Source organism: Andrographis paniculata, unplaced genomic scaffold (assembly GCF_009805555.1).
Source record: "Andrographis paniculata isolate CXL003 unplaced genomic scaffold, ASM980555v1 Contig70END, whole genome shotgun sequence".
Taxonomy (NCBI): domain Eukaryota; kingdom Viridiplantae; phylum Streptophyta; class Magnoliopsida; order Lamiales; family Acanthaceae; genus Andrographis; species Andrographis paniculata.
Window position 1 is genome coordinate 116,056 of NW_026137607.1, and position 26,497 is coordinate 142,552.

At 30.7% G+C, this 26,497-nt stretch overlaps 5 protein-coding genes across 10 annotated transcripts; 1 reads left to right on the forward strand and 4 right to left on the reverse strand.

Annotated features, from left to right (window-relative positions):
- Window positions 1-1,002: 1,002 nt before the first annotated feature.
- On the reverse strand, window positions 1,003-4,334 carry LOC127264287 (F-box/FBD/LRR-repeat protein At1g13570-like). 3 transcript variants are annotated; one of them, XM_051293735.1, is made up of 5 exons: window positions 4,130-4,334; window positions 3,685-3,847; window positions 2,980-3,172; window positions 2,068-2,226; window positions 1,003-1,447 (listed from the first exon to the last, which is right to left on the reverse strand). In XM_051293735.1, exons 1-5 carry the CDS (start codon window positions 4,305-4,307, stop codon window positions 1,145-1,147), a joined length of 996 nt encoding a protein of 331 aa, XP_051149692.1. In that variant the 5' UTR covers window positions 4,308-4,334; the 3' UTR covers window positions 1,003-1,144. The 3 variants fall into 3 exon arrangements, with proteins under 3 accessions (XP_051149692.1, XP_051149693.1, XP_051149691.1); XM_051293736.1 differs by having other exon boundaries at window positions 3,695-3,847; window positions 4,130-4,274; XM_051293734.1 differs by having other exon boundaries at window positions 2,980-3,847; window positions 4,130-4,274.
- A 3,105-nt stretch (window positions 4,335-7,439) lies between these two features.
- On the forward strand, window positions 7,440-9,456 carry LOC127264286 (uncharacterized). Of its 2 annotated transcripts, none has more exons than XM_051293732.1 (5): window positions 7,440-7,660; window positions 7,977-8,143; window positions 8,488-8,584; window positions 8,679-8,840; window positions 8,948-9,456. In XM_051293732.1, exons 1-5 carry the CDS (start codon window positions 7,640-7,642, stop codon window positions 9,260-9,262), a joined length of 762 nt encoding a protein of 253 aa, XP_051149689.1. In that variant the 5' UTR covers window positions 7,440-7,639; the 3' UTR covers window positions 9,263-9,456. The 2 variants fall into 2 exon arrangements, with proteins under 2 accessions (XP_051149689.1, XP_051149690.1); XM_051293733.1 differs by having other exon boundaries at window positions 7,440-7,566.
- A 260-nt stretch (window positions 9,457-9,716) lies between these two features.
- Window positions 9,717-12,500, reverse strand: LOC127264436 (transcription factor bHLH77-like). 3 transcript variants are annotated; one of them, XM_051293970.1, is made up of 8 exons: window positions 12,212-12,500; window positions 11,420-11,783; window positions 11,204-11,344; window positions 10,900-10,965; window positions 10,721-10,789; window positions 10,560-10,619; window positions 10,168-10,308; window positions 9,717-10,067 (listed from the first exon to the last, which is right to left on the reverse strand). In XM_051293970.1, the coding sequence occupies exons 2-8, from the start codon at window positions 11,702-11,704 to the stop codon at window positions 10,047-10,049; spliced, it is 783 nt and encodes a 260-aa protein (XP_051149927.1). In that variant the 5' UTR covers window positions 11,705-11,783; window positions 12,212-12,500; the 3' UTR covers window positions 9,717-10,046. The 3 variants fall into 3 exon arrangements, with proteins under 3 accessions (XP_051149927.1, XP_051149925.1, XP_051149926.1); XM_051293968.1 differs by having other exon boundaries at window positions 9,723-10,035; window positions 12,212-12,495; XM_051293969.1 differs by lacking the exon at window positions 12,212-12,500 and having other exon boundaries at window positions 9,723-10,035; window positions 11,420-12,198.
- Window positions 12,501-13,045: 545 nt separating this feature from the next.
- On the reverse strand, window positions 13,046-17,770 carry LOC127264501 (AP2-like ethylene-responsive transcription factor ANT). Its single transcript, XM_051294061.1, has 9 exons — window positions 15,791-17,770; window positions 15,389-15,713; window positions 15,229-15,311; window positions 14,857-14,865; window positions 14,672-14,760; window positions 14,485-14,558; window positions 14,361-14,411; window positions 14,068-14,144; window positions 13,046-13,489 (listed from the first exon to the last, which is right to left on the reverse strand). Exons 1-9 carry the CDS (start codon window positions 16,005-16,007, stop codon window positions 13,137-13,139), a joined length of 1,278 nt encoding a protein of 425 aa, XP_051150018.1. The 5' UTR covers window positions 16,008-17,770; the 3' UTR covers window positions 13,046-13,136.
- Window positions 17,771-17,894: 124 nt separating this feature from the next.
- LOC127264502 (uncharacterized) lies at window positions 17,895-20,697 on the reverse strand. The gene is made up of 5 exons (XM_051294062.1): window positions 20,316-20,697; window positions 20,111-20,238; window positions 19,494-19,606; window positions 18,691-18,876; window positions 17,895-18,104 (listed from the first exon to the last, which is right to left on the reverse strand). The coding sequence occupies exons 1-5, from the start codon at window positions 20,654-20,656 to the stop codon at window positions 18,075-18,077; spliced, it is 798 nt and encodes a 265-aa protein (XP_051150019.1). The 5' UTR covers window positions 20,657-20,697; the 3' UTR covers window positions 17,895-18,074.
- Window positions 20,698-26,497: the final 5,800 nt, after the last annotated feature.

Sequence of the window (26,497 nt, forward strand, 5' to 3'; positions counted from 1 at the left end):
TGACTATGGAGAAACGCAATCATTGCAGATAGATGCGTAAACATGACTTCAATCGTAGACAAAATCAGAACTCAAGATAAAATCAAAATTAGAAAAAGAAAGGGCTGAAAACTATAGAAAATAATTTCAAAATTAAGAGACCTCCGGGTACATCCCATGTTGAATGTACGCAAGAACGGACAAATTTCAGATTGTATGCAGGAAGGCTGTGGACAGATGACAAATCTCAGACGAGATAGACTTGCAAAAGCATGATGGATACAATCCAGGTTGAATGTACCCGGAGAAACACGACATGATAAAAATAGGCTATGATACCATGTTAGAAGTTTTGGGGAAAAATAATGAGATTGTCTTATTTATATCAAAAGAAGGAGCCTATATATATAGGCAATACAAAATAGACTCGATAGACTCAAATCTAAGTAATCTAATTTATAAATAAGATCAAATATAGACATAAATCTATTAAAATCTAAAACTGAATATCTAAAATATCTCAACGTTAGAGATAGTATAAATATATAAATAAACTATTTTATAAATAATAAAAACAAAATTAATAAAATGAAATAAAGTAAAATAGGCAAAAATATAATTTAAAAACAAATTTATTAAAAAAATATAAATAAAAATAAATAAAATAGATAGATCATAAATATAAATAAATAAATAAACTAAAAATAGTACCTTCTACAGTGAAATTTATATATTTGCAAAGTGAGTTCGAATAAGTCCCGTAAAGAATGACTTGGTGTAGGGGTTGAACTTATGACCATGAGACCAGGGGTTTGTTGCGAATTCCCACGTCATCCAAAAAAAAAAAAAAAGTTCGCTCTTCATCCCATTTATCATATCCATCCTTTCATTTTCGTCTCATTTATTTTGTAACTTGCATTTTTTAAAAATTAAAAATTATACATTTTAATTTCATTTTAAATTTTTAAATTTTAATTAAACTAATTAGTTATCTTAATTTTAATCTAAAATTATTTTTACCAATAGCCTAGACGGAGGAAGTACATTGTCTAATCGACTAAACATACAAATATGTATAGATGGATCCATAATACTAACAATATGCTATATATACATATATACACTCTGCTACCAAGCTCAGGGCAACGATGGAATCTCGAGCTTCTCAATCGAATAAAACTGCTACCTTCGACGAGGAGGGCGAGAAGCTTTCCAGCTCTTGCAATAAACTCCGTGGCGACCATGCTCCTTCATCGTTCGATTCACAAAAACCAGCTTTGATTTCAAGTTTCTGAAGCACAGTCGCCGCAGATAAAAAGAGCTTGATGAATTCCAGCTCCGGCTCCGCGCCTGAGAAGTTTTCAATCTTAATATTTTTTAGGCTGCGGCTGAGAGGAGTTTTGCGCTTCTGCAACGACTTCAGGTACCGAATGGCGCCATCTGGAGCTGAATTGTCGGTTGTTTCAAACTAGAGGATAAAAATACGATGTGAGTGTCATATGTGAAGAACTATATCAGATACTCCCCTCCTTCCCATCTAATTTGTCTACTTTAACTGGAGCACAGAGTTCTAGGTACAGTGTAATTAGTAAGTAATTAAGAAGTGTATCAGTAAAAATAATTATTCGCTCAGTCCACTAAAAATAGCCCATTTGGGTCCGGCACGGAGTTTAAGAAAAATAAATATTTTATTAAAAAATGATAGGTAGTTGAGGATATTTATAAAAATTTTGTTAAAAATGAAAGTAAATGAAGAAATTGAATATAATAAAGTCAGTGTATTTGTTGTAAATAAATGTTGAATGAAGGGTAATAATTAAATGTCGATTTGTTGACTTTGCCAAAATTAGTAATATGATAAATTTAGTTGACGGATTAAAAAGGAAAATGAGAATAAATTTGGCGGAATAAAAATAATTATAGATTAAGATCAGAATGATTAAATGGTTTAAATAAAATAAAAATATATATATATAAATTATGAATTTTAAAATATGATTAAAATGCATAGGACTGACGGAAATAAAATGAATGGTCAAATTATGTGGGACGGAGGGAACAAATGTGTCGGGGGGAACAAACTGTTACCTTAATTTCGAGTCTCTGAAGATTAGGAGAGCTTCTGATCAAGCAAAGAGCACAGGCAACTTCATCTGTGTGTCCTAAATCAATGTCGGAGAGTTGAATGAGCGCAAGATTGTCGAGGTGGTTAGGGAGTTTCTCCGGGGCACCACCTAAAGCCAAGACCTTACACAGAACAAAAGAAAAAAATAAAAAAGTAAAAAGTTTTCGATCTCAAAAGTCCTGCAATTAGAGTTGATACACGAACTGAGTAAGCTTAAATTTTTTGAGCTCGAATCGAACATATTTTTGGCATAGACTCGACTTGCCTCATTAAGGTGCTCAAGCTCAAAAAGTGACAATTTTACAAAGCTCATATTCGAGCTCCATTATTTTCAATATATATATATATAAAGTTGAGAAAAAAAAAAATACATATATTGTCTCATACACAACTCATCAAAACCAAATTCAAATCCAAATTCAAATTCCACCAACAATTGTATATACTAATGCACAAAACAAACTCTAATTTTGTCAACGGCATCATAAATACAAAAAAGTAGAACATATATATTCACATCGCTATGTATGATGAAAAGATTCAACAACAAAAATCGCAAGCCAAGCTCGTTTAGAAAATTAGGAATCCTTGGGTGTGTTTGGTTTTGATTTGACATCACTATTCGGCTTTCATACAATTTTCAATAAAAATACACTATTTCATTTCACAAAATATTACATTAAAATATCATCTAAACCAAAACTCGTATAGAAAAACGCAAATTCAAATTAAAACCAAATAACTTGAGCTCATGCAGCTTGTCTATCTCAATAAACGAGTTTAACTCTAGCTCTTAACGAGAAAAATAAATAAAATAAGATAATAGTTTCATACACAAGGCAAGAAAACAAAACGACGAACAATTCCTTTAGTACCTGCATAGTGCGGCCGTTGATTTCCAATCTTTCGATGGACGACAACTGAGAGAAGATCTTAAACAGGTTGAGTCCATTTCCGGGAGATTCAGGCATTTCGTAATCTTCAACTAATATCCCTTCCTCCGACAGAACAAAATCAGAGTAACAAACAGAAAGCTCCTCGAGTGCCGCATTTCCAAACCACATCGAACTGAATTTGCCCCAAAAGTGTAGTGACTTAAGTTTAGGAGCATCGATATCAAAGTGCCAAATCGAGTTTCCATTGAAGCTACGCATGTTCAAAAACTCAAGCACAGGACATTTCGACAAAAACCTCTTAAACTCACAGAGCTCAAACTGCACACTCACAAGATCAAGCCTAACAAGCCTACCAAACCCCTCGAACGTGGGAGGGGGCCTAACGTCACAATTCGCAAGATACAAATGGCGTAAACGATCGAAACTAAACAGGAAATGAGGCATCGAGTGGTAAGTCGGCGAGTAGGAAAACCTAAGGGTGAGTTCTTCAATACAATGGTTCGACAACAAATCGAGCCAGTGATGGATCCAAGGATTGTGTTTGATATTTATATCCTTGAGAGAGAACTTAACTATTGGTCCTCTATGAAGCAACAAGATTTGATCTATAATGGATTCTAGGTCACAATTTCTATGTAATGACTGCTTGAAATCTCGATCGAAAACAAGGTTCGGAATCGTTACCAATTTGTACCTCCACTCTCGAGAGAGTATGCTCGTCCTCGCCACGTCGCGCAAAGGCAAATTGTTGAGAATGTGGTCCGTAATATCGCAGGGGAGATTGCTGATTCTGTCGACTGCAAAAGCTCCTTCGAAACTCGTTGCAGCCATGGCGACGGAGAGAAATCTGCCACAGATTATTAGTTAGTACACAAACAAAGTCATAAGCAACAGGTGAATCGAGAAATTCGAACAATTTGATAATAAGCCTATAAATTTTCCCCAAAATTAAAAACCCTAATTTAAGTCCATAAACCAGAGAATTGAGAAACATCGCGACCTAGACGAGCTCCGATTGTTCATAGAACCATAAACGAATTGGTCCGCACATTCAACAGAGAATTCCACCATTTTAGTGTGGAAAAATGCTACAGCCACAAAATTTTAAATTAATTGCAGAGAAAATTACCTTTCACAGCAACTGAAACAGGCAGCGGAGCAGATTGGTGATGCTCAATTACAGAGTCACGCGAAATTGAGATTGAGCTGATGATCCAAACCCTAATTAGCGTTGGCACATGTTTGATCTTCTTGAGAAAGTTCACTGATTGTGCACAAAACACGACATACCACCATTTTTGGGACATTCGAATTTTTCATTTTTTTTATTACTATTAAATTTTTACATGTAATGGTTTGTTTTGTTATTTGATAATTCCAAATTTAAATTAATACTCCCTCCTACACCTCTACGGTTATATTTATTTTATTTTATTGTACTTAATATATTTATATAATATTTTGTATAAATGTCTTGGACACGAGATTTAAAAAATATTATATTACATTTGCTAAAAAGTAAGGATAAATTATTTATTTTTCCTTATGAATATATTAACATAAAAAGTAGTGACAATTATGAAATAATAATGAAAAAATATGAATAATTTTATGGTGATATGGTTATTTATGAAAAATATTATTGTTTTGGATCAGAGGCAAACAAACTATTATACTGAGATAGAGTATCTTTTATTCTTCATTCATTCATTATTTTTAATTTCTACTTTAAAATAAAAGATAAATTTGTTAATTTATAATCACAAAGCAATTACATAAAAAATCCGGGTAAATATATTTTAGAACAAAAAAATTTGGACCGAGGGAGTAATTATTTATCATTATTACACTAAAATATTATGTTAAAAACTAAAATTTCATATTTTTTTCATCCCAAAATAATAATACCTTTTACATCCCAAGAGAATTATTTTGTTTTTTTTTTTACCGTCCTAAAACAATTATATTTCCCTATTTAGTAAGTCCTCACTTTACCAAAAAAAAAATTATTCATACTTTTTCAAACTATCCTTAGTTATTACTATAATCTACTTTTTAAAATTTAAAAAAAAAAAACAAGGGTACTTTTGTCATTTACATTCTATTTTATACCAAATTCCAATTTAACGGACACTATGACACCTCTTTTAGGACGGAGAAAGTATTATTTGTATTGGATGTAAAATTTAAGGAATATTAATATTACATTGGTAGTCGATAAAAAAATATAAGTAAAAGTTTTTTGTGTTTTTTTTTTTTTTTGTGCTCTTATGAATTGTAAAAAAATAGTGACATTTGTATAATAATAAAAAAAATAGAATAATTTGAAGTGTAATATGATTATTTATTGAGATGAAACTGTTCTTTTAGAATGAACAAAAATAATAAACAACATTATTGTATTAGTCTCATTTCAAATTACTTTTTGAGCAAAAATTATTTTTGATCTTATTACAATTATCAATTATGATCACATTAAAAATATTTATATCAATTTTGACCACATGTAATTACTATAATTTATCAATTTTAGTGCAATGATATAATGATTGAATACAACCATGTTGAATGACATAGAAATAAGATTAAGGGTATGTTTCTTTTACACCAAATCTCAGATTTTTACTATTTTAACTCTTCGTTTTTTGAAAAAATATATTTTTTTCTCTCACAAAACATCATATTATACATTATTTTAATATCAAATTCAAACCAAAATTTTCCTAAACTCATCTAAAGAAACATACCCAACCGCCATGTTTATTACTCTACTCTAAATATGATGTGTTCATGTCCATGTTTAGGACCATATTTTTGCCCGAATTGATATTTATGTTTTGAACACAATCATATTTGTGTCCACCTTCACGACCATTTTTTTAATGATCACAAAGAAGTATGATTCAAACTGAATTATAAATAATTTTACTTTGAAAAAGTTTAAATACTTCCTCCGTCTCTTAGAAAGATTGTCATTTATTTTTTACATGTAAATTTTTTAATATTAGTATTATATTAAGTTATAGTGAAAAAGACGAAAATATCCTTATTAGTATTATGTAATATAAAATTAATTGCATTTGTATAATATAGTGTAAGTTGGAAGGATATTTATTATGTTAAGCAGCTAGTACAATTAGTAAATTAGAAAATTGTAATCTTATTTTGAAACAAACGAAATGAAAAAATGACAATCTTTCAATAGGACGGAGAGAGTAAAACATATTTTAAGCCTTGTTGCGGGTGTGTTACTTTGGTAGATTATTCTGGATTTTTATTATTCATCAAATTTTTTTTCAAAAAAATATCAAATCAATTATTATTTGGTTTGGTTTCCAACATAGGAATTTAGGTAAATAATATTTCTTCGGTTCATTCACAAAATATAAACTCTCTAATTTATCATTATATTATTACATTTACTTTAAAAGATAAAGGTAAAATTATCTTTATGTTATTTTTAACTCTACAATTAAAATATATTATTTTTTAAACTTTTCAAAAGTAAATATTTACTTATAAATTAGACAGAGAGAATATTATATACTCCTTCCTTCCGGCATTTTTGAAATGGTCATTTGCTTTTTATAATGGATTAAGAAAGTATTTTATTTATTAGTTGAATTTTGTAAGATACTTTTGATATATTTATCCTTAAATATACAAATAAAATAATATTTATTTCGTCCCAAAAAAGATGTCTTATTGAGAGTGGTCAGAGAATTAAAAAATAATAATATTTAATTAAAAGTAGATATAATGTAGAAGGTAAAAAGACTAAAATACATTGCATTTTGAATGATTTTAAAAAGTAAATTAGAATAATAATCAGTGGTAGTTTGAAAAAATATGAATAATTATAAAGTGAGGACCACGAATATTAAATAAAGAAACAAGACAATTGTTAAAACAAGATAACTCTATTGGGACGAAGGGAGTAATATTTTTGTAATTATTATAAAAAAAAAATATTTTAATATTTGTGTATAAAGTATTTTTACTGTATAAAAAAAATAGTTTTGAATGAGAAAAACAAAAAAAATAAAAATAAATAAATAAATAATAATGAGTTAGAAAGGAAAAATATATATATATATAATAAATTGAAAATTAGATAATATTGTATGATTAAAAATATACTCTTTTTGTCCTAAAACACTATTTTTATTCATTTCAAAATAATAATTTTATTTCAATTTTGAGTAATAAGCTCTGTACTTTTTTACAAAACTATTCTTATTTTTTCACAATAATTACATAAATGATAGGCATTTTGGGTATATATTTTTATTCATAGCGATGTAGTGAAATAAAAATATAATTAGTTATTTTTTATTTAAAAAATATTAAAACATATATAGTACATATTAAAATAAAAAAATATTGAAGGAGACGTACATTAGTAACAAAAACTTAACTACAGCCATACGTTTCAGTCTGGGATTTACTGTAGTCTCTCTCTTTCTCGTCAAAGTTACTCTGCATTTTCCTTTGAATTTTTAGGCATTCACTGCGGATGGGATCTTATTATTAGGGTTTCTGCTAATAGTAATTTTGACTTCGTAGGTCTGAAATTGCGGTTTGGATCGTACATTTTACATATTATTCTTCGATTTGTGTTATTACGTGTTTCCTGTGAATGCAAAAGAAGAAATTTAATGTAAATTTTGATTTCGTATACGCCGCTAGTTTGCTGATGTTTGATAGAAATTAGGGTTTCGATTGAGGGAAACTCAACTAATTGGCTATGTTATAGTAGTTTAATTTAGTGTTGAAATCAATTTTTACTCTGAGTTTAATCAATTAGGGTTTACAATTGAGAGGAACTAATTGCGAATTGATTACGAGATTCATATGGAGAAAATGTTGATTTGTGCTTTTTTTTTTTTTTTTTATGTTAAGAATTTCTCTTTGTATCCATTAATGTTGTAGTTATTTTTTTTTGGCATATCTTTGTTGATGTGAATCTTTTGCAGATTGTCTATGTTTTTGGATATCTATTTACGATGAGATCCAATCCTGGTGTCGATAGAATTAGCAATCTTCCTTGCAGTGTGATAGAGCATATTATTGGATTATTGCCTCTATATGATGCTGTAAGAACAAGCGCATTGTCGAAAGAGTGGAGTGGAGATATAAATGGGTAACTATTCCACAAATTGTTTACGCTTCGGATTTCCCGCCGTCATTATATGGAAAATATAATGACATAGAATCGGTAATAGATCGAATCTTGGTACATCATAGAGGACCTATAACTAATTTCTCTGTCAAGGATAATGATATAGAGAACTCTTCCATTGATCGATGGCTTCTTTTCTTGTCGAATTATCATAATCATCATATCGAGGATCTTGAAGTTACTTTTCAGGGGACAAACCCTTGGCATATATTGCCTACATGTGTATACGATCTAGATTCCCTCAAGCATTTGTATGTTGCAAATGCTAACATCAATCTTCCACCTTTATTCGATGGATTTGGTAGGCTTGTCAAACTTGAACTTGTGTATGTCGACATGGAGCTTGATGATCTTAAAACATTGCTTTCTAAATGGCCGATGCTTGACTATCTTTATATGCAGGTTGAGAGTTTGATTTTGCACTTTCTTGATATGTAGTTCCATAATTCTAGTCGAAATAATCTCCAATTTGATCTTATCCATTACTTATTGCTAGAGTCCCTTAATTAAGAGTGATAAGAAAGAATGCAACAAAGAGCCTAATCATCGCCTCCCTGTTCTAAAACTTGACGAGATTGATTTTGGAGTGCCAGACGATGTTAATTCCGTTTTTAACTTGTTCAGAAGCTTTCCTAATTTGCAGACTCTTCAAATTTCAGTAAGTGACATTCTTATGGCAATTTTCGATTTTTTTGGTACATATATTATTGTATTTCAATTAGCGATGTTGTTGATTCTATCTGCTTCGTTTTATTTTTTTTCCAGTGCGCGTATTCTCTTTATGGTGATAGGCAAGTTAACTATAAGCGCGCCCTTGATTGCCTGAAGCATGCGCAGACTATTCCTCTAAAACATTTGGAAAATGTGACGATCTTGGGCATGCCTTGTTATGCCGTGGAAAGGGAATTCGTGAAGAAGCTTTTGATGTGGGCTATTGAACTTAAGAATTTGACGATATTTGCTTGGTCTGAGGGTGTCGGCATCGAGCCAAACAGATCCAAGATTGTGAAAAAATTTAAAAAGCTCCCTCGGTCATCATCTTCGGCAAAAATCGTATTTGAAGGCAGGTGGCGTATGTGAAGTTGCTGTGTATATATATATATATATGTATGTATATATTGTTGTTAATTAGTTTTTGCCTACTCTGCTCTACTCTCTATTTTGGATGTTCATTCGAAGTGTAGACTTCTGTAGTTATGTCTAATTCTGCCTTTGGCATTAATTTGGATATTGTGTTGCTGCTACTTAATAATATGGTTTATATTTTCCTTTTATGGTCTGCATTATTTCAATATTGTATATTTATCTTCATTTAACTATTTTTTAATTATTTTTTTAGTGAGATTCATTTATAAATAAGTTTCGAATAAATTCAAATTTTAATTAAATGAATTTATATTTATTAAATTAAAATCAAACAGGCTGTCTATTTAGACGAGTTTGGGACAGAGTTAATATTATGATATAGAATATAAAGTACATTTTTAGAAACATTCAAAATTAATTGTTATATCATTTTGGTATTGTTTGGTTAACTTTTCAGTCTCTATATTGAATTGTGCTCTTAAATAATTACACCAGATTTGAAATTCAGTTTCTCTCTGATCCTGTTCATCAGAGCTTTGACAATTGAAGGTGTCATTTTTATTTATCCATTAAAATAAAAATAATAATAAAATTATGAGTATGTAATACAAAACCTAAAACCAAATTAGATGAACGTCTCCAGGTTTACCGTGTAATTTGCTTTGTCGGACCTAATTTGCAAGATATTAGGTTCGGTCGGTTTACCCAATGTGCATTTCCGGATCCATTTCGACGATACTTTGAAGCTCACCACTGTTCCATAAGTTCTGCAGAGAATTCACAGGAGCAACGCTGAAATCTACGAATAAAATCGGAAATCAAACAGCCAAATAAAATCGGAAATCAAACAGCCAAATAAAATCGGAAATCCGATAGGCCGTGACTGATCCATTACACACCTGTCGTAAAGAATGATCAGCCTGGAATTGCCGCGCAGTCGATGAGCCGGAAAAGCCATCGATTATTTCCCGAGGAAAATGTTCGACGAAAGGGAGGGGCGACGAACTCCGTCCGTCGAGGATATTTCGATCGGTTTGATACTGTTCATCAATTTTTTTTCCCCAAAAATATTAAATCTAACACATATTTTTTATTTTTTTTACAGTATACTAATAATTAATTTTACATTCAAAACATCACATCAGCACCTATTTATATCACATCATACAACTATTACGATTCAAATTTTTATTATTCAAATCTCATCTCAAAATCCAAACCTCCAAATAGACACACTTCATTTCAGTTACGATGGAGAATTTCAAAACTCGAGAATTCGGATTGATCTTACGTATTTAGATAGCGCATTTCGTATGTCGGGTTTGACCATGGCGAGCTTCATCGACAGAAACTACAAGAAGAAATACAAAACTCGAGAATTCTGATTGATCTTACATCTTTAGATGCGCATTTTGTTCGAAAAGAAAAAAAATGAATGAAGATTTTTTCTACCTCAACTTGCTGCTGTAGTGATTGAACATAATTGATAATCTCATCGAGCATCACAGCTTTCCCGGTTATCTTCAAAATTATCAAAAAAATCGACAACAAAAAAACAAAATTCAAAGATCGATCGCAGATAAAGGTCGAAACAGATAAAAGAAAAGACAGCAGCGACGATGTAACGCAACCTTATTACAGCCGGGAACTAATTCTTGCAGCATCTTCATCCTGTCACTTATCTTTTCTCTTCTAACCTGAATCAGTCCGCACCCATTATTTAAGGTTGTCGTTAGTATCTCAAATATAAATCAAGAACACAAAATTTGTAATACTATAATACAAATGTTGCATATGAATCGACAGCACATGACAATAGTATATATAACGAACATTATCATTGATTTCAACACAAAAGATATGTTCAATAAACGCAAGCAAAATATTTGTAATTTGCGGTAAAATATGTTGTAGGATTGCGGAGTGAGAAGTTACCCTTTCGGCAAGACTATGGCTATTTGTTGCCCGTCCCCTTTTGGCTCTCACATGAATGCAATTTTCTTTACAAAGGACTTTCATTTCGCCGACTTCTTTAAGGTCGTCTCCAATTGGATCCTTCCACGTTTCTTCGAAATCCTATAATCAAACATGAATTGATAACAAACAACATTGGTAAGAAAATTACAAGAATTGGGTACATCAAAATTATACCTTTCTTTTCCTCTTTCCATTAGACAAGCTTACGAAACCCGAATCACCCGAATTCGGACAATGTTTTTCAGCTAGGCGGGAATCAGAAGGGAAATACTGATCCAAATGGGAAGAAACAGCAAACTCATTGTGAAGAACAAGATTTTCATATCTTCGAATTCGATTATCCGAAACAATGTTGTCCCAAGAACAAACAGGCAATTCTTCAACATTGTAAGAGATCAAAGAAATAGGACAATCAAGAACACTCTGTTTGTTCCAATCCCCAATCCCTTCAGAATCCATTCTCAAGAAACAAATGCCAAAGAAAACACCTCCCCCAAACTTCCAATTTCTAAATCAAAAGCCACAAAATTGAATTGCTCTGTAATTTCAAGAACCCTAAAATCAGTTCCAATCTTAAGTACAAAAAAGCAATAAGCAACAAAGTTTGATTCCTTCAGAGCATAAAGTAGACTATGCAAAAGCTAAACAAACAAATAAATAAAACAATGGCTAAGTTACTGCACAGAAGAAGCAGAAAAAGTGCAAAGAAAGCAGATTCCTCTTTCCCCTTTTTCACTGCAAATTTAATTCCTCAAGCAACAATAACCATGGCGGAATGATCAATTAATGCTAAATAACGAACAAAAACAAACAAGAATCCTTCGATAGAAGCCTAGAGCAGCAAAATTAGAGGCAGCCTTTTGAGACATATGCAAAACTTGTCCGCTGGGGAATTTTAACAAACAGAATATGTGCACACATTGTCAGAGAAGTACTGCTATATTTGTATTCGATTTCATCACTCACCACGATAATGGCAGCACTTGTTTGCTTCGTTTACACACAAGAAAATGAAATTGAATCAGAATCAAGAGGAGGAGGAGGAGGAGGAGAAGGAATCGAGCTTCCATTTTTGTAAAATTGATGCCAAATGTTGCGATTGAGGGTACATGAACATCGCCATATAAAGACTTGATCATATCTGCCGCTGCAGAATTTAAACTTTTTTCCAGAAAGTAATCACTGCTAAATCTTGATTAGAGTTTGGCTGGCTCACATATATATATATATATATATATTTAACGTGGAATCCACAGCCCGACCGAATACCGCAAATTAGATCCTACTGGCAAATCATAATATTAATATTATGATTTATTATTTTAATTTTAAATAGTAAAATTTTGAATTAAAATAATAATTTAATATTTAATGTGATATAGATATATATATTGATATGATATTTTAAATATAAAATTAATTTTTTAAATATAATATAAAAAATAAAAAATAAATTTTAATTTAATATTTTTTAATGAATAATAAAAATCCTTTAAAATATTTTATTAATATTGTATACTTACTCTCTGTTCAAATAAAAATAATACTCCCTTATTCATTTAAATTTATACATTTTTTTGTCAAAAAATATTCGCATTTTTTTTTAAGTAAAAAATTATTACACTTTTGTATTTTTTTTCTATAAAAAAATAAAATAAATAATTATTATTACTCACTTCATATCCGTGAAATAAGCACTTAAGACTGTATCATGAGTTGTAATTAAGTAATAACCTGTATTTGTATTATATTAGCCCCGCCATTTATTTGATATAATTGTTCACTTAAAAAATGTTAAACTACCGAAAAAGTATTAAATAAGAGCACATTAAATAGCACAATACGAAAACTCGACAAGAGAGGTTAATACCGATCATTTTATTACACGAATTCAAGCGTCGTTCCGCGAAGCGAAGACGGGATTCATCCCGACGGCAATAAGATCATGCAAGGTGTCCAAAAATCCGGGATGTCGATCGTTACCAATGCCGGAATCATCCATGCTCGAATGGTCGCGACACAGAGACGACGGAATCCGGCGAACTGTCGACCGAAGCTCTGCTGCGGTGGCGGCGGCGTTATCTTTGGCCTGCCTCGTGGTCTCGCTACCGCCGATCGGAAGAGCTCCAGTTGCCATGATCTTAGCCACGTCGTATTGCGAAATGTCGAAGTTCGTGACGGCCCCGACTCCCCGGAACTTGATGGCTGCTACATCATAAGCTTCGGCTGCCTCCTCTTGTGTGCCTGTCGATAAATATATATATATATATGAAGAACCAGCGGAACCAACAATAAAAATTCATATGGATAAAATATCTATTTTTTTTTTATCGATTCAATATTTTTTTTATTTTAAAAATAGTACACCCTAACGAAAAAAAAAATTAAAAATTAGAAGAGACAAATTACTATAAAATATATAATTTTATTATTTTTACGAACAAAAATACATATATTTTGGAGTTAGAGGTCAGGATCCCTAGTCCCTATGTAGTTCCACCCATGTGAAGAACATATCATCATATGGACACGATCAATTGATCGAGGAGAATTCCGGATTAATTAAGAGTCGAGCCACACAATCGATAGATTAATAGCAAGGAGAATTCCGGATTAATTAAGTGTCGAGCCACACAATCGATAGATTAATCGATCGAGCAAGGAGAATTCCGGATTAATTAAGTGTCGAGCCACACGATTGATTGATTAATCGATCGTGCGAGGAGAATTCCGGATTAATTAAGCGTTGAGCCACACGATCAATAGATTGATCGATCAAACGAGGAGAATTCCGGAATAATTAAGCGTCAAGCCGGGCTTACCAAAAGTTCCGAGGTAGAGGTCTTTGTTCCCGGAAACTCGGCCAATTCTAGCTTGCCATCTCCCATGGTGATGGTGCCTATATAGATAAAACACCACCATTAATTCTTGAAAAAAAAAAAACGAAATTTCGAATAGAAATAAAAAAAGTACATGTAAGAGAAAAAAAATGTATTTAATATGATATTTTCGAAAAAATTATTGTAGATAAATAGTGACAGATTTTAAAAGTATATGTATAAACAAAGCCCGAATACTCGGTAGCTCGGGAAGTTCAAGCCGACGCAAGATCAACCTCGTGACACCTCTGTAGATCGAAGCACCCCTCGAAAATCCGCTACTTTTCCTAAAGAATGGGATCCAAGAACTCAGTTTTTTAAGATGTTAATTGAAACTAGTAATTTGTTTGATCATGGTACCTCCTCAAGTGTGCGACATACTCTTGCCGAGTCATGTTCTTCATCTCCTCGAGCTCTTTGTAGTAGTTTCCCAACTGCCAAAACAAAATTTTCAAATATGTATGTATATATATATACATCGAATTGCATGGCTCTTGTGGCGAATAAAGGAATTCATGGAGATCTAATGAACAAAAATGGTGCATACTGGGAAGTTAATGTAGGTTGAGTTTCCCCAATATTTGAGGGCTGCAAGATCATAAGCTCTGGCAGCTTTCTCTTCATTATCATACCCTCCTGAAAAATGTTATTACATCATAATCCAAGACGCCGATGGAGAAAACATCGACACTGATTTACGAGAGATTTCTCGACGGAATTGTGTTTTCTTACCGAGGTAAACTGAATGCAGAATTCGGTTTTGTGGGAGTGCAAATCAGGACCAAACATGGCAGCAGCATGGGAACAAGAATTCAGGCAATGTAAGAACTCAATAAATAAATAAAATACTCCATTTGTCCCATATAATTACGTCAATTTTCTTTTATTGGTTTCCGTTAAACTTATCTATAATCTATTTATAGTAAAAAATTTATCTATGTATAATTATATTACACCCCTATTTTAACTTTATCTACCTCATTTTATTTTTTATGAATTCCACTTTTATATTGAAATATTGGAGTATTATTTTTTAGTGAAAAGGCAGTAATAAACTACACATTACAGAAAACTTAAAAGGGATTTGAGTTTGTGTAATCTAACCTTGTTTTCCTTTTCGAGTTTGTCCCTCTTTCTTGCAGCTATTGTCCCATAAATGAGCTTCATACCTACCTGTCCATCTATGTCTGTAAAAACACAAAATGGCAAAAATTGAGCTGATTACGGGAAACCAAAAAACAGATCTTTGAAATTTAGAGCAGACCTGGTGACTCCTCTGTACTGAGAAGTTCTGTTACCAAAGGAATCTAAGGATTTTCTTGGTGCCATTTTCCCAAGGAGGTTTCTTTTGCTTTCCATGGACATATATTCAGTAATGCAGCTTGACTGGGAGCTGGATAAACTCAATGGCGGGATTTCAGCACTCCTAATTTCAGGTTTTTCATGAACAACAAGGTCGGAAGGAATCCATGTCTTATTCAGACATGGTGAGGAGTATTGGTTGCTGTAAGTAGCAGCCATGTCCAGAGGTGAAACCATGGCATCCCTTTGAGCTGCCATTGTCAAATCTTCAAGTTGAGGGGAGGAATCTGAAAATTGGAGAAATGGAAAGGCATTTAGAAAATCCCAAAATATGATGCAAGGAAAAATGAGTAAGCAGGCAGACCTTGTTGATGGGCTGCGAGGAGGCAGAGAGAACCATCTGACTTGACTGGCATTAGTGGGAAAGGGAAGAGGGAAGAGAAAAGCTTGAGTCTTGCTGAAGTAGAAGGATCTGAAGTGGCCGCCATGGCTATGGCCTCCATTTTCATTTGGTTTGAAGGATAGAAATCTAACCAGTTGCTGCCATGAGTTTTGCTGCTCACATTCTTGTGATGCATCATCTTCTTCTACTCTATGACCTGTGTGTGATATAATATATAGAGAGAGAGAGGGAAAAAGAGAGACAGAGAGAGAGAGTTCTCCTGATGGTTGAAATGATTACACTATTTTCTTCCCAATGATTGATTTCCCATTTCCCCCAAAAGAATTTCTATGTATACAAATATTTTGTTTTGGTGCTGTGTCCCAACTGCAAACCTCTCTCTCTCTCTAAAAAACATGAGTTCCAGGAAGCACACATAAAGACAGACAGGCAACCACAAATATGTCTGAGCAATTAAACCAAACGACAAACAATAACAGACGCATAATTTACATATGAATGGAGCCATTCTTCAGTCCCTTGAAAAAAGAGTCAAAACAAGTAAACTAAAACTAAAGGCATTGGTTGATCATTTAAGTATATTGTTATTTTTCAATATTTTATTATTGGTATATATATAATGTGTAGCTGAAATGATGCACTGGGCAGGCAACTCACTGTAGGATCTGCCCCCAAGTTAATGAATTCTACTTGGTAAAGTAAGCTATGATTTTGTCTTCTACTTAGATGCATGCACATATATATATCCTGGCAAATTGGTAAAAACAGAGACATTTTTTGTCAATATTTAAAGAACAATTTCCTTCTTTCAGTTGTCTTGTTTAAGTATGGACCACACCATATATGATGTATGCTCAGCCAATAAATGTATGTATCTCTCTCATCTAATTAACACAAGGGGATCACATGTCGTCTTGTTGAAGTCCATATCTCAACATACTCAAATGAGCTCTCTAAGTTTGGACAGAATACACAGTTTCTTAACTTAATTTTCATATCAAGATAGAAGTAGATATAGTTTCACATCAGTAACCAATTCTATAACAAATGGAGTATTTTATTCCTTGATTTCGGGAGATTCAAAGGATGAAGACCCTTTGTGACATTGATGTGATGAGTGAGTGACAAAGGGATTCAAACAAAGGGAGGCACTGCAGAGATATTGGAACACTGTTCAATAAACCCAAACTAAAGGCTGCTTTTAATTCAGTGGCCCTGCCAGAGTGGCTTAGATTGGACTTAGTACATATATACATGTACATATACATGAAACACAAATATGTATATATGTGTTTTTTTCTAAAAAAAAAATAATGAATGTAAACAAACAAACCCAAAATGTCAAATAAAAAGATTTAGGTCTAAACTAGGGCTCTAATATCATTCTTGATCAGTGAGAAATTAATCGCATAGTTATTACCTCTATCAAACAGAAAACACAATTTACTGTCCAACATGTATGTGTGTATATATACAGGCAGCGCATGCATGTACAGAGAGGAGTAAATGAATGGGAACGTACTAAAGATGCAAACTGGAGCGTGTGACTGTGTCTGATTAAAGGAGACACAGAAAATCCAACACAAAATATCCAATGGCCCCAATAAAATGACACCCCCCCTAGTCTAGCTGTTGCAAATTCATCCCAGCCCTTCAAAATTCCTCCCCATTCATCCATGGAGTTTGTTATTCATGGCATGTAGTAAAGAAACAATTTTTGTACTAAAATGGGTGAAGAAAAATAAATTGGTTCATACCCTTTTTCCTCAGCCAGCAATGATGGGTCATTATCTACCTCACTGTGTTGTCACATTCACCATAGATTTTCTCTCACTCTTTTATCACAAGTAGCAGATGACCTCAGTGGGGCTTCTCTTTAACACAAATGGAGTAATAACCTAAGAAATTAGAAGTGAATAGATATATATATATACACAAAATTGATATACACACCTATAAACTTTTTATTGTAAATGGGATCAGGTTTTAAATTCAGATATTTGGAGCTGTAGGGTGCCTGCTATATGGCAATGTCACACATTAATTTTGCAGCTAAGCATCTATCTGATGGAGTGTCCAAATGTAGGAACTAATGAATTGGGGGTTAGTGTAACAAAATTTATGTCCATCATATGTAAAACATCTTTGTTTTTTCTTTTTTCTTTTCCATTATACCGATGCACGGTAACCTTCAGTGACAACATCATAGACACAGGAGGTGTTACAAAAATGGGGCAACATATGATCACCATCTTCTCACCAATGATGTAAGCAACTGCAACAAATTCAAAACTGATTATCATTAACAAACAGGACAGAATCTGAAATATGGCATGGGATTATAGTAATCCTATATTTCTCATTGTGTTAGAAAAAAATTCTACTGATTTAAACACAAGTTTGTCATGTTGTAGTTTTTACATTGTACCAAGGGCCAATTCAACTCAACAACATTTGTGAGCAAAATTCACTTGAGTTGTATTATTCAAAGGCCAACGCCTGACTAAAAACATCGAATTAAAATATGACTCAAACTTAAGCATTTCAAAGTAATATTATCACTCCTAAATATAGGAAAATAATCATATTCAACTGCTAATGTCTACTCACATAAACAATTATTGCCTACATATCTATAGCTTGTTCACATGAAAAAAAAATTAATGAAAGTTGCCGTCCAGAAACACTACTCAGTTTCACATATCCAACACAAACCCAAGCATTGATCGTATGACAAAAACACCTATTCATCATGTATATTAGAAGTTCATGAGAATGCATAAAATGAACCATCAAAACATAGAACCTCAATGTGAATATAATGAATATTCAATTGTACTTGGAAGGGAGAAAAATCACACCTCAAATAGTTCGAAAGGGCTGCCACGCTTGTATACATCATTGCCCTTGTTCTTGTTACTTGGAAAAATGCTGAACAGTAGAGCTCTCCATCCCACAAGCAGCACACCCGTGCTTCCCATTGTGACTAAGATGAAATTGGTAGGTGGTATATGTCCGATTGTTATAGCCCTTATCATTATTCCGAGCTGCAGTTTGGAGCAAAATTGCTTAAGCTAATGAAGCTTGAAAAAATAAAAAAGAAAAACAATTATGTAACTTAACCACCCTAACACATCAACCTAAATGTTTGATAAAAATAACACAGCTGCACTGTACGAATTAAACCATAACTCAAACGATTGAGATTCTCTACCCATCCTTCTTCAATATTTGGTTAGTTGATTTATTCCAAAACAAAGACAGAGGACCAGCGAAAGTGCTATGTTGTAAAATGCATTAAAATTGGATGCATAGCCATAAAAGGCCCACGGCACGCACTATTAAGTACTAATACATTTTGATAGACATACTACATTTACATGCAAGAAAACAGAAGTATATGAGAGTAAAAGAGGAGGCAGAAAAAATGCGGTAGTTAAACAGAAGATAAAAGAAAACACTGCCTCTATTTCTTTTACAGTTTAGATTAAAAAAACAAAAAAAACCCTAATAAATTTATATAAAACCTTTGCGCCTTGTGCCATGGCATGCCATTTACAACAATGATTAGAAGCAAGGAATTCGATTCAACATTCTTTTACAATAAATGGGTAAGCAAGAACTCGAAAACAAGAGACAACTACAAGATAAAAGACAGAGCTACCGGAATGCCCAAGGACCAGGACTTGGCGGCGGCAATCACAGCACTTCGCAGACCATTCTTTCCTTTGCCATCTTCTCGATATCCCCCAAGAAAATATGCACTCAAGAACCATCCTGTCATCCAAAAGTGCAATTCCCAAGTTCTTATAAGATAGTTTAATATAAATGCCATTACTCCTACAATCTACCATCCTACTCTGAAAAAAACGAGTGCTTGTTTATCATTTTAGTCAAGTCTACAAAAAATGTGCTCATACCACATTAAGTAAACAAATTCAATCATTATTTAAATTTCTACCCACTATTCTCCATCTATTTACACCATCACTACAACTCCTTATATTTATTAAGCTCAACATACTTTAATCAAAAAATTAATATAAGGAGTGCTAAATTTTGGTAATCCTAGGACTTGAGTTCTTAGTTTACTAATGTAATAAGTTGAAATAGCTGTGTTTTCACTTCAACTATGGAATTAGCTCCCCGGGTAAGCTAATGTAGCTTATAATCTGGTTTTCTTCACGGAATAAATCAATCAGAATGTATCATGATCTAAATTGCAATTAGCAAATAACAGCGACTTAAGATTTTTAAATTACAGACTAATAAGGAACTCACCAGCGATGAAAGGATCAGCAGTCTTGAATGTTTCCAAGTCGAAAATGGATAGTCCATGGCTGAACCTTCCGATTGCTGAGAACAGAAGCAAGGACGCCACGTCTCCACTAACCAATACCGCCAAAAGACTGCGCACCAATCCAACTTAGGAAAACGAAATTGAACGAATAACTAAATGAATTCAACGAAAACCACAAAAAATTACCCCCATTTAGCGAGAAGAGATCCGGAATCAGGCTTCTCGTACCGAATAACGCCTTCAAGAGGAACATTCTTCTCCCCGACGACAGAGACGGAATTATATTCCTCATCTTCCGACGGTGCAGCCATGGACGACGGAGAGGAGTTCGATTTAGAGGTAGAACCGCCGGAAGACTCCGCGGCATTGGGGAGTGCAAGGGGTCTGAAGCGGCGAGCGGCGGAGACTTCCGAGCGGTGTTTCGAGAAGAGAGGGGCGATTGGTTTGGCGAATTTGAGGGAACAGTGGTGGACGGAGGAGAGCACCGCTCCTCCGCCGGCGGCCGCCGGACTGAACAAAGGAACCATTTCGCCGGAGGCCGAAACGCAATTCTATCTATGTATTGAGGCTACAGATTTTTATTTTTTATTTTTTGTTATATATATTTCGAGTTTTTTTTTTATTATTGGTTGCGTTATTTTCGTTATTTTTCCACCAATCAGAATCTTGTTTAATATTTTTAAATTTTCAAATTTTAAATTAGACGCCAATAAATTGTACCCAAAAAAATATTAAGTCTTCTAGAAGCTTACCATCTGAGCCCATTACAAAAAAGAATGGGTTGCCAATAGCGTATGGGCTGTGTGCCCCAATTAAAATAAAAAATATTTTATCCGGCTTTCGAATTTATATTATTTTTATTTAAATAAGTTAATTAAATTATATTTATATTATAATTAATTAGCTTAATTTTATATAAATTTAAATTTTACTTTATAATTAAAATATACTTCCTCCGTCCAAAAAACTAATGTCCTACTTTCCTATTTGCGAGGTTCAACAACTATTGTCTTATTTCCTTTTTTAAACACAAATTTTACATTTTTACCTTTCATTCATTTATTACTTTTAGGGCGTGTTTGGCAATTAGCTGATAGCTGTTAGCTGTTAGCTGATTCAATTAGCTGATAGCTGTTAGCCGATTCAATTAGCTGGTTTGACTAGCTGATTCGATTAGCTGTTTCTATTAAAATGTTTGGTAAAACAACGGTTTGATATTAGTTTTTTATACGTAAAATGACAATTGAGGACATTTCTATTTTATTCTAGTTTCTAATATATTCAATTATGTTTTTTTGAATTTAGAATGTTTAAAATTATTTGTTATTAGTTATTAAAAATTGTAAAAATGTTATAAAAGTATTTATTTTTATTAAAGTTAGATTTAAAAAATAATATATTTTTATTAAAATATATAAACAGTTTTTTTATTGAAAATGATGTAAAATATAAAATAATAAATTTTTCGTGTATATATTTATTATGTTAGTTATCGATTAGTTTATTATATTTATAATTTTCAATAAATTTAATTTATTTAATTTATTTTTAGTATAAAATTTATATAATGTAATTTTAATAAAAAAATAAATTATTAATATTTATATTTTTATTTTATGTTGATTTTAATAAATTTATATATTTTACAATTAAAATAATTTTTATATAGAAATTAATTATTTTAAATTTATAAAAGTAAAACTATAATATAATAAAATATTATAATATAATTAATAAATAATCAAAATATATTTATTTGTGTAAAATGTATAATAAATTTTTAAGGGCATATAAGGAATAAAAAAATTTTTACAGAAAAAACTATTTCAAAACGCTGGGTAAGTTAGTTTTTCAGAAATCAGTTTTTTTTGTCCAAAAAGCTATTCCAAAAAGCTAATTTATCAAACACCTAAATTAGCTTTTTGACTGGTCAAACAGCTAAAAGCTGTTCAATAAGCTAAAAGCTCTTCAAAAAGTTATTTGCCAAACACCCCCTTAATCTCTATCATACAATTAACGGCAAATTTGTCAATTCATAACAGAAAGACAATCACCTAAAAAAACTTTGCAAATATACTTTAGGACAATAAAAATTAGACGGAGGGAGTATAATAAATATTTATTGTTATTATTGTTGCGTCATACAAAGTAAATATTTCATTACATAACTCACTTTTTTTTACAAAGTAAATATTTCATTACATAACTCACTTTTTTTTACAAATAGTCTTATTTTACATCACATTATTACTTTTACACCAGAAAGTAAAGGCAAAAAATATCATTACACTACTTTTAACTATCAACTATAATTAAAATAGTATTATTTCTTACACATTGCGCAAACGTAAATGTTTACTTTTTGTGTCGACGGAGAGAGTATAAAATAAACAAACAAATACTCCTTCCGTCCAGCTAGAAAATATACATATTTCTATTTTGGGACATCCAATTACAAAGTAAACATTTCATTAAATACATTACTTTTTTCCACAAATACCCCTATTTTACAACACATCTTTACTTTTACACCAAAAAGCAAAGGCAAAAATATCATTGCACTACTTTTAACTACTCACTATAATTAAAATATTATTATTTCTTAAATACCGCGCCAAAAGTAATTGTATACTTTTTTGGTAGACGAAGGGAGTAATACATATATTTATTTAAAAAACATATGTTATGTTAAATAAAATATATATATATATATAATTATGTTGTATGAATATATTTTTTGTGTACTTAAATTAATTGTAATATATATTGTATAATTATCATATGTTGATGTTTTATGTGCAGTATTTGTACTATATTAGCATTTGTATTGTATTAATATAATTTATATATTATTTATCTTTATATTGTGTATTATTTATTTTATATTATATTTCATACTAAATTATAAAAATTAAGCACATACATTTGAGTACATAGAATGGTAAAATAAATAAATAAATAACAGCAAAATGACAAATATGGTAGATAGGTGACATGTTTTGACAAAGAATGAAATAACACACCGTTCAAAGGCGGGCATGCATTTAATGAGCCGTGCAACTCTTGAATGTACAAGTCATTAAAGCGTAGTTTGACCGTGCATTTAAACAAGGATGGTGTGAGCGTTTAATGGCCAGGGTACAACAGCCACTATGCACGCAAATGCAATGCGCTACTTCTTTATTACATAATTTATTACTTTCTCCATTCATTAAGGGCTGTGTTTATTTCATGAATTTCAATCAATTTTTATTCTTCAATTAATTTTTTTAAAAAATAATAAAAAAAATACTATCCCTGTCATGTATTTATTTTTTAAAAAAATTTTAAATATTAATTATTATATCAAAAGATAGAATAAATTAAAAAAAATTGCAAAAATATTTTTATTAGTGTCTTATATTTGTACAAAAAATTATACAAATATAAAGATATTTTTAATATTAAATAAGGTAAATGTGACCCTTAGAGAAAGACGAATGGAGTATTAAATTAAATACTTATTTTTCAATTTTTTTATATTATACTAAAAATCAATTTTACATTTAAAATATAACATCAACACTTATTTATATCACATCGTACAACTAACTCAAAAATTTTACTATTCAAATTTCAATTCAAAATTCAAACCCCCGAACAACCACACCCTAAATTGTAATAGTGTTTTCAATTCAAATGAGAAGAATGGGATGAGAGTAAATATTAAAATTATAATAATATATTTAGTTCCTATAAAATAAATAAATACATAAAATAAAATAAACAAAAGCTAAAAAATAATTATTTTAATGTGAAAATAGATAAAATAAAAAATAAAATGAAGTATTATAAGAACTTTATTAAAAATTTAATAATAAATTAGTAGAGTAAAGAAATATTAATGGTAATTGACTATTATTAGTTAAAAAAATGTAATAAAATTATTTATAAAAAATCAATTACTTAGACAAATTTAAATGATAATAAAAAAATTAAATAAATATATAATTATCTTGAAGGGAAAGAACAATGTATTTATATTGAAATATAGACCTAAATAATATTCCATCTATCAATCTATTTATTTTTTTTATTTTATCTGACATTTTCTGTTAGTTATTAGGGTCCCAAGACATTGACATTAATACTAAAAACGAACTCTTGCATTTATTTTAACACAATAGTCTTATTTATCATTTTTATTCATTCCAAAATTATAGTCTTATTTTCATAAATAATCATGTCACCATAAAACTATTCCTACTTTTTCATTTTTATTACACAATTGTCACTACTTTTTACACTAATACACCCACAAGGGTGTCCAACCTAATTAAAACTATATTTATGGGATGGAGGGAGTATTATAAATTATAAAGAATATAATTAACTTAATTTAATTATTTTACAAAATATTCATGCAGGTTAAATTTTATAGATTCATCTTTAATATACTACTTATTCCGTCTCAATACAATAGTCTTTTTTATTATTTTTATCTGTTTCAAAACAATAGTCTTATTTTCATAAATAATCATATCACTATAAAACTACTATTACTTTTTCATTATTATTACATAATTGTCAATACCTTTTACACTAATACACTCATAAGGACAAAAATGTCTTTTTACCTATACTTTTTATCCATTGTCAATATAATATCAATATTCATTAAATCCCGTGTCCAACACAACTAAGACTATAATTTCAGAACGAATGGAGTATATATTTTCTCGGTCTACATAAAAATAAATTTATATGAGTTGGACCATAATTGTAATTAATATAATATTGTAGACGAATGAAGTATAAATTAAAAAATTTATAAGAGTTATTTATTATAAATAATGCAATATATAAATGGATAAATAGATAAATATAATCATGAGTGCGTGAGTAATACTCTCTCTATTCCAATTTAATATATAATTTTTATTATTTTTATTTTTATTTTTTAAGTGTAAAGATAAAAATATCAAAATTATTTTATATATTTTTATTAATTAATAAAATATTAATATCTTCCTCCATAAAAAATACTCCCTCCGTTCCATATATCGTGTTTGCTACACTGTAGACACTGTATTTTAGGAGATGTGTAATTAGTAGATAATTAAGAATATATTAGTGAAAATAATTATCCGATAATATAAATAATTATAAATTAAGATTAAAATAACTAATTAGTTTAATTAAAATTCAAAAAAAAATTAAAAAATTTAAAATGAGATTAAAGTGTGTAATCATTTTCCAAAAAATAAAAGTGACATGGTATGTGGGACGGAGGGAGTATGTTCAAAACTTTTGGTATAAAAATTTTTAAAATAATATTTTAATATTATTTTTGTAGTTTTATTAAGAAAAAAGAAGATATTTTTTATTGAGTTTGATAAAAATTTATATTTTATCAATGGATAAAAATTTAAAGATTAATACTCCCTCCATTTCGTTCCGGAACTAAATATCCATTTGTTTTTTACACGTAGTTTTAGAAATATTAGTATTATATTGTGATATAGTATAAATAAAATAGAAATGACTAAAATAACCTTATTGGTATGTGTGATATGAAGGTAATGACATTTGTGTAATATATTGTAAGTTGTAAGGGTATTTGTAATGTTAGGTAGATAGTACAGTTACTAAAAAAATGAAATAGATACTTTTGTTATGGGACGGATTAAAATGGAAAAATAGATACTTTGTTATGAGACGGAGGGAGTAATAATTTTTCACTAATAGTATGAATATAAGTGAGTTTGTTTGGGGTATTGGATTTTAAATCCACTATTCATCCTTTTTTGTCCTCCCAAAAATATCAAATTAAACACATATTTTTTATTTTTTATATTATACTAAAAATCAATTTTATATTCAAAACATCTCATCAACACTTATTTATATCATTTATCATACAACTATTCAAATTCAAAATTTTTATTATTCAACTCCCAATTCAAAATCCAAACACCCAAACAAACACACCCTAAATATATTAAAATAGTAAAATTATACATAATTTTGATAGAGAGTGAGAGTATTATTTTTAAAATTTATTAAAAATAAATGAATACTTTGATTTGAACATAGGAAATAACAATTTTTAATTGAAAGCCAAATACAGTCACACCCCCAAATTAGTGTCTAGAGAGACTTTTCCACGTGAAAAGACGAAAGTAGCCCGGAAATTATATAATTAAGCAAAAGGCAGATGAGAAAGAAATGAACAAACAAAAGGGTGATGGGATGGGTCAGAAGAAGAGCTATTTTAAAAATTAAAAATAAAATAAAATAAAATAAAATAAAGGTGGAAATGGTGGGTCCCATCTGACCAATACATCCCTGTCGGCAATTGGGAAGCCAACCACAACCTCTCCTCCTCA